An 18194-nucleotide genomic window follows, 5' to 3' on the forward strand; every position below is an offset into this window, starting at 1 on the left:
GAGAGAGAGAGAGAGAGAGAGAGAGAGAGAGAGAGAGAGAGAGAGAGAGAGAGAGACTAATGCACATGTACAACTCACATACAGCCACGTACACACATATGAACACATATACACATACAAACACACAGGATCTCAAACATACACACACACACTAATGTGCATTTAAATGTTCATATAATGCTGAAGTCTAGCCCCAGTCTTTAGAAAAATAGTTACCGAAGTGGGACACAGTGGATAAAAGCCAAAGACTGATGATCTTTGACCTTGTAACTCTGTTACTATTTTGTGTCTAAAAGCCACTGGTTTCCTACTCCTCTGTGGCCTAATGCCTCTGGTTTCTGGCACTTAACTCCAGCTGTTAGCAGCAGGGGACTAGTAAAGGAGCTTTAGTTGCTGGGGATCTTTGCTCTCTGGCTCACAGGCCCCATCACTGGCTAGGCAAGCGGCTTGGAGCTCTTTAACATTTTGTGAGCATGACAAAACCATAACAGCATGGTTTTGCCAATAGACAAATCATCTGCCTAGCATATTATTACTTTGAAGTTTTGTATAGATAAATGAGTCAATATTTTACCTTTTGTCTTTGCACTTTCAATAAGTTGCACCTACAATATATTGTCCATTTCAAGCTTATGATCTTTAGTTACCAGATAGTAGTCTCACAGCTAACCTAGAAGGAATGCTTTTCCTTATTGTAAATTTGTCCCAAACCTGCTTTCTTATTCTAGTGCATCTAGCCCATGACAGATGAAGATTTACAGAGCTCTTTTTGCAGCATTTAGAGGGCTCAAAATTACTTGTATAAATTTTGGAATTCTATAAAATCCTTATTAGGGATTATGAAACCATCAATTTGTCTACACAGTGTTACTATATGAGAGTCCATGTTCATGTTGATCTGTAGAAAATCTACCCCATAGGATGGGCTAATGCCAGGAATCATTAGGCTATGTAATGGTGACAGAAAAGGCATATCAGCAGCAAAAAGCAATCCTGGGGTGAAGTGTTTAAGGACCTTGTATTCTTAGAGGTCACCCATCTCAGACTTAAAAAAACATTGGGCCATTTCCATAAAATGTACTTGTGTGACTTTAGCCTTTCCTAGAGGCTTCTGACACTATACAGCAACAGTTTACAACCTGTAGGTCAAGACCTCTTTAGGGAGAGTTAAACAACCCTTTCACAGGGGTCACCTAAGACCACCAGAAAACACAGATATTTATATTATGATTCACAATAGTAGCAAAATTATAGTTATAAAGTAACAACAAAAATAATTTTATAACCGGAGGTCACCATAGTATGAGGAAATGTATTAAAGAGTCACACAAAAGTTGAGAACCACTGATATATAGCCATATCCATGTGTGTACACATATAAACACACATTTACAATAAACACACTGATAATCTGACACATGTACAGAGACACACCATATTATAGTATAGCATAATAAAAAAGAACTTTCTAACCTAATTGTTAATGGTGCCTGCATTGACCAGTGTATATTAGAGCTGAAAGGATCAGTGGACATATGCCCTAATTCCTAACTCAGAACCTATCTTTACTAACCTCTTTCAAATGAAAAAGTAGTTTTCTCCAAGGGAGGCTCACTTGGGAAACAAATTACTCTTCATGGTAGGCTGCATGCCTAGCAGTAGATGGTCCACAGAAAATGGACCCAACACAATCTTTGGAGGTTCCTTGTCTCATAATGTTATGTCAGGATTCTTTTTTTTTTGCATTTACTTGTATGTGTATGTATGGATGTATGTAGTATATATGTATGTACTTATGTATAGCTTTTGGGCATAAATTGTGGTTTCTGAGTTTTCTGTTTTTATGGTATTATCGAATGTGTGAATGAATGTGATGCTTCATCTATATCTGTTTCTTCTGCTTATTCTTGGGCTCTTCCTTCTGTTTGTTTGTTTTATCCAATCCTACTTTTCTTGATTTTGCTATATTATATTATACTATATTATATTATATTATATTATATTATATTATATTATATTATATTGCTTAGATGTCTTTTTCCATAAGGAGAGACAGAAAAGTGATAGGTCTGAATAGGAAGAGAGGTGGGAAGGAACTTGGAGGAGTAGAGAGAGGAGAAAACATAATTAGAATATTTTGTGTGAAAAAAATCTATTTTTAACAAAAGAAATATTCAAAAAAAGTACCTGCATATGAAGAAGCCTTGCTGTGGTTGAGAAAAGTGAAAGGATTTTAGGTTATGACTCAGATGAGTGAGCACATTTTACACATGAGGGCAGGTAAAGGTGTTAAATATAAGACAGAAAAATCCAACTCAGGAAACTTATGTAAATAAGCCTTCTCACCCTTATCTTTGCAATGGAGCATATACCAAAGATATTAGGAGCTTTGGGGGGGCAGGTAGAAGAAGGGACAGCATATCTCCAGTCAACAAGAAATAAATAAAGATATTGTCCAGTACCATCTTGCCTTAGAAACAGGGTATATAGTGAGGGTGATTAGGGGGCTATATGAGATTCTGCAAAGAGCAGGAATTCTCCTGGAGATGTGGCAAATCACAGCCAGACTTCATGCATCAGCAAGTGAATGACCAAAGAGGGAAATGAGGTTTGGGATGGATGGTGATAACCTAGCAACAGGTTTAGGGAGGTGAGTGGGGTGTATTGCTCAGGGAGAAGTGTATGCTTACCTCATCATTTCTCTTCGTTTTGACACCAGGGTGCCAATATCAATTCAACAGGAGAGTGGAAGACCTTACCAGCCCCTCTTGAGCACATCAATCTTCATGTTCGAGGGGGCTACATCCTGCCATGGCAACGACCTGCCCTGAACACTCACTTAAGGTGAACAAGGAGAGTGGGGGTTCTGCTTTGCACACCTCTGAGCTCACTCTTTTGTCCTGAGAGTCATTCATCTCTCCAGTATCAGTTTTGTATTTTACCTATTTCCTCCATCAGATTTATGTTGTGGGTTGATGTGTGTGTGTGTGTGTGTGTGTGTGTGTGTGTGTGTGTGTGCATGTGGTGTCACTACTCTTAGATTTCCAGCAGTCTCTACCCTATGTGATCTTGACAGAGATCACACTGCTGGACTTTGAAAAACTTTCCTTTTTCTCCTTACTTACCTTAGCTTTGAGGACAAATTGACAATTGGGGTAGTCCATATCCCTGGCTCTCTCAGGGCTGTCCCTATTTTCATACTGTAAGTCTCATGACTTGAGAAGGCTCACTTCTGTGCAATCTCATTCAGGACTCTTCCTACCTAATGTGGGCTGATGACCTGTTTGTAGTTGTCTGCTCATGCCTCACACCATCTCTGCCCTATACTTGGGTTCTGTTGACTATGCACCTACAAACACAGTTTCCTGTTACTTATCAATAACTGAGCACTTTTTTAAACTTTGTAATTGTATTTTGACAACACAAACTTATCTCTCTCTCGTTTCCTGAGCCACTGACTTTTTATTATCATCTTCACTTACACAATTATAATTCTATCTCAGCAGAAGGTTACTTATTGGCATCCTTATACATTCCAAAGTCTAGTTCTAGTAGGTTTCAAAAGAAAGGAACTTCTTAGGGGGCTTGAAAACTGCCTTTTCCTTTGAGTTTCCCTCACTTCCTTAGTATTTCAACCTAGTCCCTCTTATGAGAAAATGACTAACTATCATTAATCTTCTCTTTCTACCCCCCCATCTTTGTAAAATAACCAATGTCAGATCAATTAATGTACTGACACTGAATTTCTGCTTCAAAAATTAAACTCTTATTCCCCCTAGTTAAAAGTCTGAATCCTACAAGAATACAATGACCATGTCTATGAAAATGTGATCCTAAGTTGACTCTGATAACCCTCTCTTTTTCAATATGTTAATAATAGAGGTGGCTTTCAATGCCCCACAGATGCCACTCTCCCATACAGTCATTTATTTTACAGCACTTGAGTTTATGCTTTTATTAAATTTGGCCTAAGGACCAGACTGTAGAACACACGAGCTAGGTTGGTCCTGTAGCATTGAGTGATCTCAGCATATCCCTAGTCCATTTGCCTCTATTTTTCTAATTATTCATTTCTCATTATTGACACATATAGATTTAACTTTCAAATCACTAAGATTCTTCTGGAATAGACTGTCCTAAAATGCCCAGGATTGTAGCAACATTGTATAGGATTTTGTTCTCTTAATGACCAATTTTGCGAATAGAGCTGCAATTTTAATATTAATGATAGTAGTGGTTCAGAACCTCTGAGGCTTACATGCTTAAACCCTTCAATAGGTATTTAAAATACTTTTTTTGTAAAATTATTACTGGTTGAAAACACTTATGATATTCTCCATTCATGCCTAAAGCAAAAGAGTCATATGTGACTGACTAGTGTCTTTCTTAGTTCAAATTTGATGCAAATGTTTGGTAAAATCCTTTGAGCCCTAAGAGTTTGTGACTTGTGTGAATCTGTTCCCCAATAGCCGGAAGAATCCTCTTGGTCTTCTCATTGCCCTGGATGAGAACAAAGAAGCAAGAGGAGAGCTGTTCTGGGATGATGGGCAGTCGAAGGGTGAGTGCCTTGAGAGGGTGTGGCCATTGCAGACCTGCACCAGACTCTGTCCCTTTATTCCTGCTGGTCATTCACCTGAGAGTGAAATCTCACCAGGCATCCTAGCACTAGCCACAATCGACTGTCAGCCTTAAGGAGGAACATAAATTTGGCCTTTGCACTGGCCATGCTAGTCTGACTTGTCTCTCTTTTGTTTTCAGATCTCACAACCAACAACATTCTATGTAAATTTTCAGTCACTCAAGTAAGTAGAAAGTCTTTAGGAATCTAAAGTGCCATCTCTTATCTGACTGTTAACATTTATTGGTATGTGTATGTGTGTGACTACAATGGCTGCAATGACTATGGGTGTACACATTCCTGTTTATGACTTAATTCCCAGTAATTTCATTACTCATGCTATCAAAAGGAGGCGATAATATTCATAAATCAAGTAGTATTTTCCAAAAGAATTGTTTTATGCAGGCAGTGTCTTTATGTAGTTAAGTAAAAGGTCTGTCTGCATGTCTTCACTTTTTTCTCCTAAGCATACATTGGTCGATGCTCTCTACTCAGAGGCTTTCCCAGCAGCTGAACATCTGCTCTAGGATGTGGCATTTGACAACATACAGAACTTCAATTCATTCATGTGTGGATAATTATTCTTGATGTATTTCAGAACCGTTTGGATGTGAGCACTTTACAATCAACCTACATGGACCCTGATAACTTAGCATTTCAGGAGATTAAAATTTTTGGAACACGGCCGCTTTACAATGTTACAGTGAAACACAATGGTATGGTAAATCAGATGGCTCCTCAAGTCAGTTACGATCCAAGCATGAAGGTAAGTTGCTATTTTGTTGAGGCTTTTCAAATTGGCATTATGGTGATTCTTATTGTTAAAGCTGCTGTGGTTCTCAAAGGATAACTGCATCTCTGAAATATGGTGGATAAGTTAGACTGCGGGAATTATGGTGACTTGTGGGACATGTGGTGACATGTCTGAGCTGGAATGAGTCAGGGAGCTGCAGGGGCAAGGATGATAAGGCAGATGTTTTTGGTTTTGTTTTTCTTGACTCATGTTTCTCAAGAGTTCTGCTCTCTTACTAAGTTTATTATCATACACACACACACAAACACACACACACATATATATATAATATGCACATAGATAATACTCATACAAATAAGTCACATATATGTCTCATATATAGAGAAGTCATACATATATGATGGATATACATATATATGCTATATATGCATATATTACATACAATATACATATATAATATATACACATATCATATATAATGTACATATATTATATATCACATATATAACATACATATATATTTTATATATCACATATATAATATACATATATATTTTATACACACATATACACTTTAATGGCATATTTAAGAGAAAAGAATTTGAAGATCCTACCCAAATTATTATTATGTTTTGGATTAGATGATAACAAGATCATTCTTCATTGCAAAGTGATATAACCTTATCCAACACACATACATACAGACACACACACACACACTTGTGTGTCTGTGTCTATGTGTTATAGACATTCACACACAGAGAGACACGCAGACACACAGACACACACAGACACACACAGACACACACAGACACACACACACACACACACACACACACAAATGAACATGAATAGTACAGATAGGAAAGTGGAGGTCAGGCCAGATGAATGTAGATCTGAGAGCTAATGGCCAGTGCTGAGTCCTAATACAATAAATTTTTGAAGTTTTTCAAAAAGCTTTAATACTTTCCCCCTTTCTTTCATCAGTATCAAGATTCTAAGTCCAACACACACATACATTCTGATGACATATTTAGGATAAAGAACTTGAAGATGCTACCCAAATGATTTTTTTTTTGTAGTGGATTAGATGATAACAAAATAATTCACCAGACAGAATTTTGTTGCATTCCTTCATGCCTTAATTAAAAAGTGAAACCCTCCCCCAGTAATCTTGAGCACAAAGAGTGGAGCTGTTGGATTACCATGTATGAAGGTTTTACCAAAATTTGGGGAAATAAGCCAGTTTCTACTTCTAGTGCAATGGCATGTTATCATGTCTGAAGTTTTGTCTTGATGACATGTATTCAGGGTACAGGTTCCATGAACTAAAGTGGTGAATGGTTGTTTTGCTCTTTGCTAATGTTCAAAGCTTAGTCAAATTGCTGAGCACAGCTTACTATGAAGGATGGGAGAATGGACCTATAAAGATGGTGTGTGTGTGTGTGTGTGTGTGTGTGTGTGTGTGTGTGTGTGTGTGTGTGTGGTGAGATTCATTAATTGACCATGACAAGAAATCCCCAAAGGGCAAACAATACTTTGTATTTCTGTTGATATTAGAGTTGCTAGCATACATTAGTAGCTGAAGGTTCTAAGGACTGACGTCCTTTCTTCTCTCATGTTGCAAGTGGCTCCTTAGTTCTATCAAAATGCCCCTATTCTAGGAGAGAGCAAAAGGGGAAAACAAAATAGGCAAAAAGGAAAGATAGTAAAAAGAAGATGGCAGAGGTAAAGCTGAGAGAGAAGGGAGGAGGAAACACTTGCCCAGGTACGATGATGAACTTGATGTGAACTTCTCAAAGCCTCAGCTATAATACAGATGAAAATGTAATTATCACCTGAGAGCTTTGCTATTCTAAAATGAAATACTACGGAAGTGTTTTATGAATAACAAATCGGGAACTGTGTTCCACAATGGGCCCACTTTGCCATAAAGGGAAAGTAAACCCATTCAAGTTGAGATATCAGAATAAGCCAGTCCAATAACAGAGAATAGCCTCATATTATCAACCTGACTATCCTGTGGATGTAGGATCAGCAACATTTAGTTTTAAGTGGAGATCAGTTTATTTCAGAGGAAACATGTGCTCAGATTGTGTAAGGTCTTAGGTGGTAAACTACGAAGGTCGTGTTTGATTTAATTTTCAAAAACTCTTACAATGGTTCTTGAACCTTGTTAGAAATGGTAGTGAAGAGTTGGAATTGGAAAGTATCAGATCAGGAGGAGATGAAGAGAATCAGGATAGTTCTTAAAACGTCACCTTGCCCTCCTAAAAAAGTGAAAAGGTTTTAAAGAAGAGTCAAATATTAAAAAAAGAATTAAAGAAAATGTTGAACATTTAATTTGATAAGTAGGATATCAGAATATTTCAAGGTTTAAGCAGTTATCTTGTGTAAGTGTTAGGTATGGAAAGAAATTTAAATTTTTTTACAACTGGTTAAGTTGATATTCAGTAAATTCATTTAGTTTGACTAATATCTCATAGAAATATAAGAATGGGAACTATCTCATTTTCTTTGATAAAATGCAATGGTGAGGGCAAATAGAGAAGGAAATATTTATTCTGGCTCAAAAAACCATGACACTCAAGACTAAGGAATACCAAAGTGTGGATACTTCATCCCTCCTTAGAATGGGGAACAAAATACCCATTGAAGGAGTTGAGACAAAATTTGGAGATGAGACGGAAGGAAGGACCATGCAGAGACTGACCCATTCGGGCATCCATACTATAATCAACCACCAAAGCCAGACACTATTGCATATGCCAGCAAGATTTTGCCGACAGGACCCTGATATAGCTGACTCTAGTGAGGTTATGCCAGTGCCTGGCAATTACAGAAGTGGAGGCTCAGAGTCATCTATTGGATGGAACACATGGCCCCCAATGGAGGATCTAGAGAAAGTTCCCAAGGAGCTGAAGGGGTCTGTAACCCTAGAGGAGGAACAGCAATATGAACTAACCAGTACCCCCTGAGCTCATGTCTCTAGCTGCATATGTAGCAGAAGATGGCCTAATTGGCCATTACTGGTAGGAGAGGGCCTTGATCTTGCAAAGATTATATGCCCCAATATAGGGGAATACCAGGGCCAGGAAGCAGGAGTGGGTGGGTTGGAGAACAGGGTGGGGGGGAGGGTATAAAGAACTTTTGGGATAGCATTTGAATTATAAATGAAGAAAACATCTAATATAAAAACTTGGTAAAAAAAAAAAAAGGTCTGGTTCATCAGGGGATAGAGAGATAGCTTCGCAGTTAAGAGAACTGCTTGCTCTTCCAAAGGTTCTGAGTTCAATTTCCAGCTACAACATGGTGGCTCACAACCATTTGTAATGGGATAAGATGCCCTCTTTAGGTGTGTGTGAAGACAGCAATAGTGTACTCATGTATATAAAATAAATACATCTTTTAAAAAAATCGTTTGGTCCATCATGGTGGGAAAATCAAGATGTGAGAAGCTTAAAGCATTTGGTTCCATCACATCCACAAACAGAAAGCAGAGAGGAAAGAATGAATACTGTTACTCATCCCAGGATCCAAGACATGAATAACACCACTCATACTGGGCAGATACTCCCTCCTCAATCAGTGCAATAAAGATAATCGCCTACATACATGGTCCTAGACCCCTGTTCCAAGTGATTCCTGTGTAGGGGAAGTTGGCAACATTAACTGTCACAGGAGCCTGTACTATGCTTGACACTACATGTTTTCTATGTGCCCACAGTGACAGGAAGACTGCTTTGTGGAGAGAAGCACAAGAAAAGCTAAATAATAGAAGAGCAGACAGATAGGTCAGGGGAGGAATGAAAGGAACACAACTCTTATTTTTCCCAATAATTACACTGTTCAGTAAAGAATAATGGAGTAGTGGACTGACATTTCCCCATCACTGCTGATAGCTTCGCATCTAATACACAGCTCTCCTCCTTTAAGACAGCAAAGTCTCTTGACTGTTGAGACTCCATTCATATTTCTACATAATCTTCTAAAGTTTCAGATTTTGTAAGGGCTTTGCTTCTAATAATACATTTCTTGTGTCCTTGTTTACCTCCATAGGTTGCAGTTATTACAGGCCTCCAACTTCTCCTGAATGAATCCTATACGGTAGAGTGGGATGACAGCATTAGAGATGAGGAAAAGATAGACTGCTATCCAGATCAACATGGGGCTTCTGAAACAAGCTGCACTGCCCGAGGCTGTGTCTGGGAGGTAATGTAGCTGGAGATGTTCATGTGCACTAATACTAGTCCATGTTTCATGAGAATGACATGTTGGTATACTTTTGCATAGCCTCAAATTCATAGAGAGAAAAGGTTGCTTCAGGAATGGGGTGAAGATTGGAGCATAACTGGGGATAGGACTGGGATATTTTTAATAAGTACATTTCTTGAAGAGTGTGCACACGCACCCACTCCCACACACCCACACACCTCTTTATATAAGTTGCCTCTTCTAATTCTTTCTATTTCATAATTCAGGATCCCCCTGCTGATCTAGGATATTGACTTTCTTTCCAGGAATCCAGCTCTCTTGTGGTCCCTTTTTGCTACTTTGTCAATGAGCTGTACTCAGTCAGCAATGTTCAGTATGGCTCACATGGGGCCACAGCCAACATCTCCTTAAAGACTTCACCTTATAGTGGTGCCTTTCCCTCTACACCTGTGAAGGAGCTGCAACTGCAAGTGACCTACCACAAGAATGAAATGCTGCAGTTTAAGGTAAACACAGGGTGTGTGTGCTACCAGGTGTGGACAGGACATTTCCAATCCTGATGCTCTTTGCTAGTCAAGACTACAGAACCTTAAAAGAAGCTTTGTGTTTAAATTTCTGCAGTAAAATAGACTGTATGATAACCGAATCCAGAGAGAAATGAGGCTCTTATAGAACAGTATTATAGAACATCAGAAGCTATTTTCCCACTTGTATCTTTTTTCCTCTGGCCTAGATCTATGATCCCAACCACAGTCGGTATGAAGTTCCAGTCCCTCTGAACATTCCCAGTGCTCCATCAAGCACCCCGGAGAGCCGCCTCTATGATGTGCTCATCAAGGAGAACCCATTTGGGATTGAAATTCGTCGGAAGGGTACAGGCACTGTAGTGTAAGTGTTTCCTGGTCTGACTCTGAGTAACTGCTTTCCTTAACATTCTAGAACAGGCTCATTGTTGTTGAACACACCTGTTTTAAAGTGTCCCATTGTCTGTGACCCAAACCATAAGGAAGCAATTTCCTCTTGATCTGTGATTAGGAAGAAGTCTTTAACATCCTAAGGGTGATTCATAAGAGATTTACAGTGGAACATTTACAAATATTTCAGGGCTCCTTTCTACATCTTAGATGTTATTGTGCAGACTCTTGTTGGAGGCACATGAGTGCCAGTTCTCATCGATCTATGATAGATAGTGCTTATTACAGTACACACAGGAAGCTAATGTGGCTGTAACAATGCTGTATAGGAAAAGGGACAGGGTAGCCAAGTTACTGAGAAGTCACTGCTTCTGATAATGTGGTCTGAGTTTGTCTCTCTGGGGAAGAGGTGTCATTTGAAATAGAACCTTGATAAAGAAGAGCCCAAAATGGAGTTCCAGGAGAAGACAAGTAATGTTTGTGATAGAGAGAAGACAAAAAGTGTGATGTCCAAGCAGAGAAGTTGGCATGTCAAGATATAGAGAGAATTTGGTGTCATAATTGAGAGGATGAGAGTGGGAGATAAAGCAGGTTTGACAAATGGGTTTTGGAAGGTGAGCAGCAGTGGAAGATTGGTGAGACATCAGTAAATAATGTGGGCAGAACTGTGACATGGAGTGGGGTCTCTTTAGTCACAGCCCTGGATGGCTACAGGAGGGTCTTCAAGGAGCAGGGCAGGTGTGAGTGACAGCAGTTGAGGTAATGAGAATGGCTTGGGCTTCCTGCTGTGCAGAGGATACTTGGAAAAGCAGCCATGGAAGGAAGATGAATGAATGGTGACTACCAGACCATTGATGGGGGTACTTGAGGTAGCTTTAAACTGATAGATGTATGTGTTTTGTTTGAGGGGGCAGATGCTAGAAGCCACCAGGGAGATGACTTTCTTTTGCAAATATCCCTTCTCCTCTGCAGCTGGGACTCTCAGCTCCTCGGCTTCACCTTCAATGACATGTTCATCCGCATCTCCACCCGCCTGCCCTCCACATACATCTATGGCTTTGGCGAAACTGAGCACATAACCTTCAAGATAGACATGAACTGGAACACATGGGGCATGTTTTCCAGGGATGAGCCCCCGGGGGTAAGGGCAGAGTGTCTGTGGTCTGTATTCTGTCCCCTTCATCCACTCTGTGTGTCTTGTGCTTCTTCCTTACAGATGTGTGTTGATTGGTCCCTTCTACTTTTAGGCAAATGGACATATTTTTAAGTACCCCTTTCCTTCATTGTTCTTCTTTTTAAAAAATATTTTTATTAGATATTTTCTGTACTTACATTTCAAATGTTATCCCCTTTCCTGGTTTCTGCTCCAAAACCACCCTATCCCCTCCCCCTCCCTTTGCTCACCAACCCACCCACTCCTGCTTCCTGATTCTGTCATTCCCCTACACTGGGGCAGGACCAAGGGCCTCTATTCCCACTAATGACCAACAGGGCCATCCTCTGCTACATATGCAGCTATAGCCATGGGGCCCTCCATGGGTACTTTTTGGTTGGTGGTTTAGTCTCTGGGAACTCTGGGGATACTGATTGATTCACTGACTCAACTTATCAATCAAATTTCTGTGTAGTTTCTTTCTCATGCACATAGTCTCCTAACATCTTTTTTCTATTATGACTCTCAGTACAAGAAGAATTCCTATGGTGTTCACCCTTACTACATGGGTCTGGAGGAGGATGGCAATGCCCATGGAGTCCTTCTGATGAACAGCAATGCCATGGGTAGGATGACACCTGTGTCCTCTTATTGTGTGACAATCACTCTTGAATTGTTTTAGAATGGTTTTAACTTGGCAATATCTTAAGTCAAAAATAACGTCTCTGGGTAATGGTTTTTCCTGCTTAGCCTTCATTTTATCCTAGAGGTTATGGTTGCTATGTTTACTAAACTTTTACTTGGTATTATGTAAAACACTTACATAAGAAGGCATAGCAAAATCGTAATTCCTGAAGGTCCCCAAGTTCCTGGGTGTCAGCTGGAGGTAACCGGCTATATAACTTGGATTAATGCCAAGCTTTTGGGTTAGAACACTGCCTCTGGCAGAATGAGGTTCAGAATACTTTTATGCTACATGAGAAAGGGGCAGAAAGTCAAGTTCAGTAATACATATTGTAGCTGCTAGTGAAGCCACAGGAGGTGAACACTGAGACTTACTGCTACTTTGAGATTTTTTAAAATGATTTTTATACTACTATGATATAGAAATTGTGATAATTTAAAATTTTAGAATTTTAAAACCTCTAATAAGGAGCATAAAATGGATAGGATCCTGTGGGGTTTTCCTTTTTCATTTCTATATTGGTTTAGTACAGAATGTCTGCCATCAATGGTATGAAATGGAAGTGAGAAATAGAGCTTTCAATACTAATGGGTTAACCTTAAGGCTTTCATTATTGTTGATTTGTTGTTGTTGTTTTCAGATGTGACATTCCAGCCCATGCCTGCTCTGACATACCGCACTACAGGGGGAATTTTGGATTTTTATGTATTTTTTGGGCCAACTCCTGAGTTTGTCACTCAGCAGTACACAGAGGTAGGAAGCTCATTTGATTGTCATGTATTAATGTTAGCATATCCTCTGCTCCAAATCATGCGTTTATTAGTGTAATTCTTAGTATCGTAATTTCAATCATTGGTTTTATCAGAAAGAAGTATATTATAGAAAAGGGATCATTACCTAGATTCCAATAACATTACATTTATAGCTCCTCTAATTGTTATAGCATTGCAGGCAGACTGGTGGTACTAGCAGTGGTGGTACATCATGGTAGTGGGGGGATATGATGATTGGGCTAGGAATGAGAGTGCTGGTAATAGTTAGGGGTGTTTGTGGAAACTTTTTTGGAATGGTGATAGTATGGAGGTGATGGTTATATTGATAATGATTGTGATAATGGCAGTAATACAGTTGATGATAGTGCTGGCATGATGTCATTAGCATTGCTACTGCTGCTGATATTGGTTAGTGTCATGGTGACCATGGAGCAATGGTGATCATATCCATGGTAGTAACAGTGATGGGGTGGATATGGAAATGGTTACTACTGTGGTCCACAACACAAACATTTGTGTGACCAATATTATATCAGTAAGCTGTTACACACTAGATCACTTCAAAGACATTATCACATTCAATACTCATAAAAGCACTCTGAGAAATTACTCTTATTCCTAGTTATATGAGGCAAAATAAGGAAAAATAAAGTTACATAAACTTCCGTGTGGTCATGCAGCTGCCAGAACTAGAGTCTCTTGGTTAACGTAGGGATTTTACCTATGGGATTTGTGCTCCTAACCATGGCATTAGATTTCATTTAAGAAAAGGAGGCAGCATTGAAATTTAAATAAATGAAATAATTAATAAAATATTAATACTTTTAAAAAGTTAGAATGAAGTATGATTTTACAGAATTCCTAGAAAATAAGTACTAGGCTACGAGGAAAAATTTCTCAGTGTATCATCAGGGAAGAAGGATGTATTTCCCCAATATTTGTCTAGACTTGAACTTATGTTTGTACAACAAACATTCTTCTTTTATGTACATTCCAGCTTCTACTTAGAAGTACTAATCGTTTCTGTCTGTTTTCTAGTTGATTGGTCGGCCTGTGATGGTACCTTACTGGTCCCTGGGATTCCAGCTGTGTCGCTATGGATATGAGAATGATTCTGAAATCGCCAGCTTGTATGATGAGATGGTGGCTAAGAAGATCCCCTATGTACGTCCAGGTTATGCTGTCGTGGTGTGCTGGCTCTGCAAAATCAGAGCTAAGCAAATCTGTGTGGAGCCTGTTCCAACTATAGTGTGTTCTTGCTCTTGGGGATCTTAGCATTGGTGATTCAGACTAAGACTGAGGAACTAGTGTTGGCTCAAGGAATTTAGTCAGGAGATTCTTTTCATAAGAATAAAAGATCTCTTCAATAGTATGAAGAAATTTTTCTTACACTTAACTAGGAAAAACATGAACCGAAGTAGAAAAAATAAACCCAAATTAGTCAGAGCATTGTAAAGAGTTGTTATGGCTCCTACCTTCCCAGACTCAGAACAAATGCAGAGTCTTGGGCTTCATTTCCATGGAAATAGGTGCGGAGCCAACCTCCCTCATTTGAGGGCAAGAGGCTTCCAATAGGCTTGATCTAGGGGATTCTTCTTCATATTTAATCTATTTTGTCTCTCTATATATTTCCTGTTTTTCATCTTATTGTCATTAAAGCAAAGTAGGTAGGTAATTAAATATATCATCTGAATGAGAAAAGTGTGATTGCCCTCTGTATTGCTTTTCTAAAGTTCTTGTATGGTCTTGCTTTGTGTTGCATTGACTTAAGGCCGACTTACTGTCCATATCTCATGAGCACATAGTTGCAGTTCCTATGATAAAGAGCCACTGATTCCAGGGGCAGCCTGCTGAGGGAAGTCACCATAACCATGCCCTACATCATCAGCTTTCCAAGCACATGATTTGATAGTGCTTTTATTTATATTTACAGCAGTCTTTCCAGACAGGATATATCATTCATCTTACTCTGTTTTCATGTTAGATTAAATGTTATTTTGGGTGTTGTGTGAAGTCATGTGAGAAAATGAAAATGAAAAATATCCCAGAAACCAAACCCATAATATGACGTCACTAGATTGGTAGAGAGACATTCTCTTCTGGTGTCTGGACTGTCTCTAACATCAGTCACTGTTCTTTGTGTCATCCCAGGATGTGCAGTACTCAGACATTGATTACATGGAGAGGCAGCTGGACTTCAAGCTCAGCCCCAAGTTCTCTGGGTTTCCAGCCCTGATCAATCGCATGAAGGCCAATGGGATGCGGGTCATCCTCATTCTGGTTAGTCCTTGTGTGAATGTGTAGGCAGTGAGTGGGACAATGGATGGACTTGAGCAGTGGTCACCTTAGGCTATCTGCCATTTCCTGTTCTAGGAGAGAAATAGAAGTGTAATTAATGTAAGAGTACTTCTTTTTTTAATTTTTAATATTTTTTATTACATATTTTCCTCAATTACATTTCCAATGCTATCCCAAAAGTCCCCTATAGCGCCCCCCACTTCCCTACCCACCCATTCCCATTCTTTTGGCCCTGGCATTCCCCTATATTGGGGCATATAAAGTTTGCAAGTCCAATGGGCCTCTCTTTCCATTGATGGCCGACTAGGCCATCTTTCGATACATATGCAGCTAGAGACAAGAGCTCCGGGGTACTGGTTAGTTCATCATGTTGTTCCAACTATAGGGTTGCAGATCCCTTTAGCTCCTTGGGTACTTTCTCTAGATGCTCACAGTAAGAGTACTTCTTGGGAGCCATGGAAACTATAGTACAAATTGAAACTNGGGAANAACAACCCTNCAACCCTCACCACCACTCTGTGTTCCATCATAATTTCCCACCTGCCCTGTGCTCTGACTGCAGGATCCAGCCATTTCTGGCAATGAGACACAGCCCTATCCTGCCTTCACCCGGGGTGTGGAGAATGACGTCTTCATCAGATATCCCAATAATGGAAGCATTGTCTGGGGAAAGGTATGCACTGGACTGTCATTCAGCAATCCTNNCCCNTGGNNCAGGAAATTGNTAATGTGTTTTTAAATGTGGCTTTCACNTAGTCCATTTGGTNATNGGGGNNTTGGTTTTCATTTTACAGCCAATGTTTACTGACAATAATTAAGAGCTTCATGCAATCTACTTCTCCTTAGGACAATCCTACATGAAAGCTGAAGTTGTAGGACTGTGGCTTAGAGNTTTCTAGGAAACTCTGTGTATGTCAAATTGTCTGAGGCATTTCTGTTGACCTTTCCTTTTTCTGCTCACAGGTCTGGCCTGATTACCCTAATATCACTGTGGACCCTTCTTTAGACTGGGACCATCAAGTGGAGGTAAAAGGTCCTTTGTGGCTTTTGTGTGTAGTCAGGATTATCTTGAAAGTGAAGCCATACCCGAGGTTTTAGAAGTTACCATTATTGTTATTGAGCATCGTGAAGACACTCTAGTGACATGTGTCCTTCCTGTCATCCATGTACTGATGAGCTCACCCGTACACCTTTTCTTCCTACTAATGTTTCCTCTCCACTTGTGCTGTCATATTATTGTTTTTAAGATCTAAGACTGAGAAGGTAATTTACCTGTCCATGGTAATTAAAGGCATAATGGTGACTTCCAATCCAAAGTTGTCAGAATACAGAGGTCCATATTTCTTCAATTGGGAGATATCTCTAAGGGATTTTTTTTTTTCTGAATTGTGTTTTTTATTGTTAAGGTTGCTTTTTTCCCTGGATATCTCTTTTAAATAGTTTCCAACCTTTGTCTTTTTCAATTTGACATTTTTCCTATTTCTGATTTTCCACTATAGACAGGCTTCTCCATCTCCATACTTATAAATCCTGTCTCTGCCTTCCCCTCTGCTATGAGGTTCAGTGTTGTTTTTGCCTCTTTAGTCTAGCATTGTACATAACATTTACTTTTTACTGGGAGCAAGTTCTTCCCTGTAAAATATTTAGATATATTAGGCTCTGCACCTGTATCCCCTGGGCTTTACTAGCATGTGCTGCTTGCTTGAATGAATGTGTGGTTCCCCCTGTTCCTGTGTGTATTCTGGCCCTCTTCTGGTCATATGCTCACTCAACAGACTGGTATGTATCCTGTTGGGTTTCATCTCACTTGTTTGATTGTCTGATAATATCTGAGCATGGTCCTTAGTGTCGGGTGTGAATGTCCTGGAGAACATGTACCTGACCTAACCTTTAGTCTTCTTCCATATAATTATTCTTTCCAGACAGGTATATACGTGTGTGTGTATGTTCCTTTTTTCCAACTTGCCTAGAGAATTTGGGAAGTCCAAGAAAAGGTCTGTTTATCTAGGACACCTAGTCAGGGGTGATTAAGAGAAGAAGCTTGTGTCTCAATCAGTAGTATAACTTACAATGTCTGAAAATTATATTAGAGTTAAGAATTAACCAGTTAAACTGTGGAGACAAAGCACAGTAGTTATAATTGCAGATGTTAGTCATACACAAAAGCCCAGAGCCACAATCTCTTTGGAAAACTATTCATGTAAAGATTTTAGCCAATGCTAAGGCTTTTCAGTGATGTAAGAGAAAACTGCAGTCATCACAATGGGGTTGATAGGAATTAAGACAACTATCAATGCTTTCCACAGAGAAGTTGGTTTTCAAGACCAAGTTCAGTCCTGGGGAGAAAGTCTTATATTCTATAGAACTAATATGGCTGGGGGCCAAGAGTTCAGACTTGAGATAACTCTAGTATAGTAGGTAGACTGCCCATTAGTGCAAGAGGTGTCCAGTTACTGGGTTTTGATCTCTGACCACTTTGATCCCTTTGAAAGCAATAGTGCTATAGATGTAAAAAGAAATATTCACTTTTTGGGCTGGATTTAATGGATATTACACTGCATATCCTTTTTTGTTTTTTTTTTTAAAAAAATAGCAGATGAAGTAGAAGAGAACAGAAGCTGATTAAGGCATATTTCAACTATTGGTATAATTTATTCAAGCTCAGTTTATGTTTGCTTTATATTACTAGCCAGAATCTATATAAGTTTTGATCTGTTTTCCTATCTTCTTCCTTTCTTCCTTTCTTCTTTCCTTCCTTCCTTCCTTCCTTCCTTCCTTCCTTCC

General features: G+C 39.3%; 1 protein-coding gene across 6 annotated transcripts in view; it reads left to right on the forward strand.

Moving 5' to 3' along the window:
• Mgam (maltase-glucoamylase) overlaps positions 1 to 18194 on the forward strand; it is a 125163-nt gene that overhangs the window by 90182 nt on the left and 16787 nt on the right. For all 6 annotated transcript variants that reach the window (XR_003836916.1, XM_029478336.1, XM_029478335.1 and 3 more), the window contains 3 exons: positions 15264 to 15392; positions 15973 to 16083; positions 16374 to 16436. Coding sequence is in view for 5 of the 6 variants with exons in the window: in XM_029478336.1 (XP_029334196.1) it covers positions 15264 to 15392; positions 15973 to 16083; positions 16374 to 16436 (303 nt within the window). In the remaining variant the exon portion in view is untranslated. The remainder of the gene's footprint in view (positions 1 to 15263; positions 15393 to 15972; positions 16084 to 16373; positions 16437 to 18194) is intronic.

Source organism: Mus caroli, chromosome 6, assembly GCF_900094665.2.
Source record: "Mus caroli chromosome 6, CAROLI_EIJ_v1.1, whole genome shotgun sequence".
NCBI classification, from domain to species: Eukaryota; Metazoa; Chordata; class Mammalia; order Rodentia; family Muridae; genus Mus; species Mus caroli.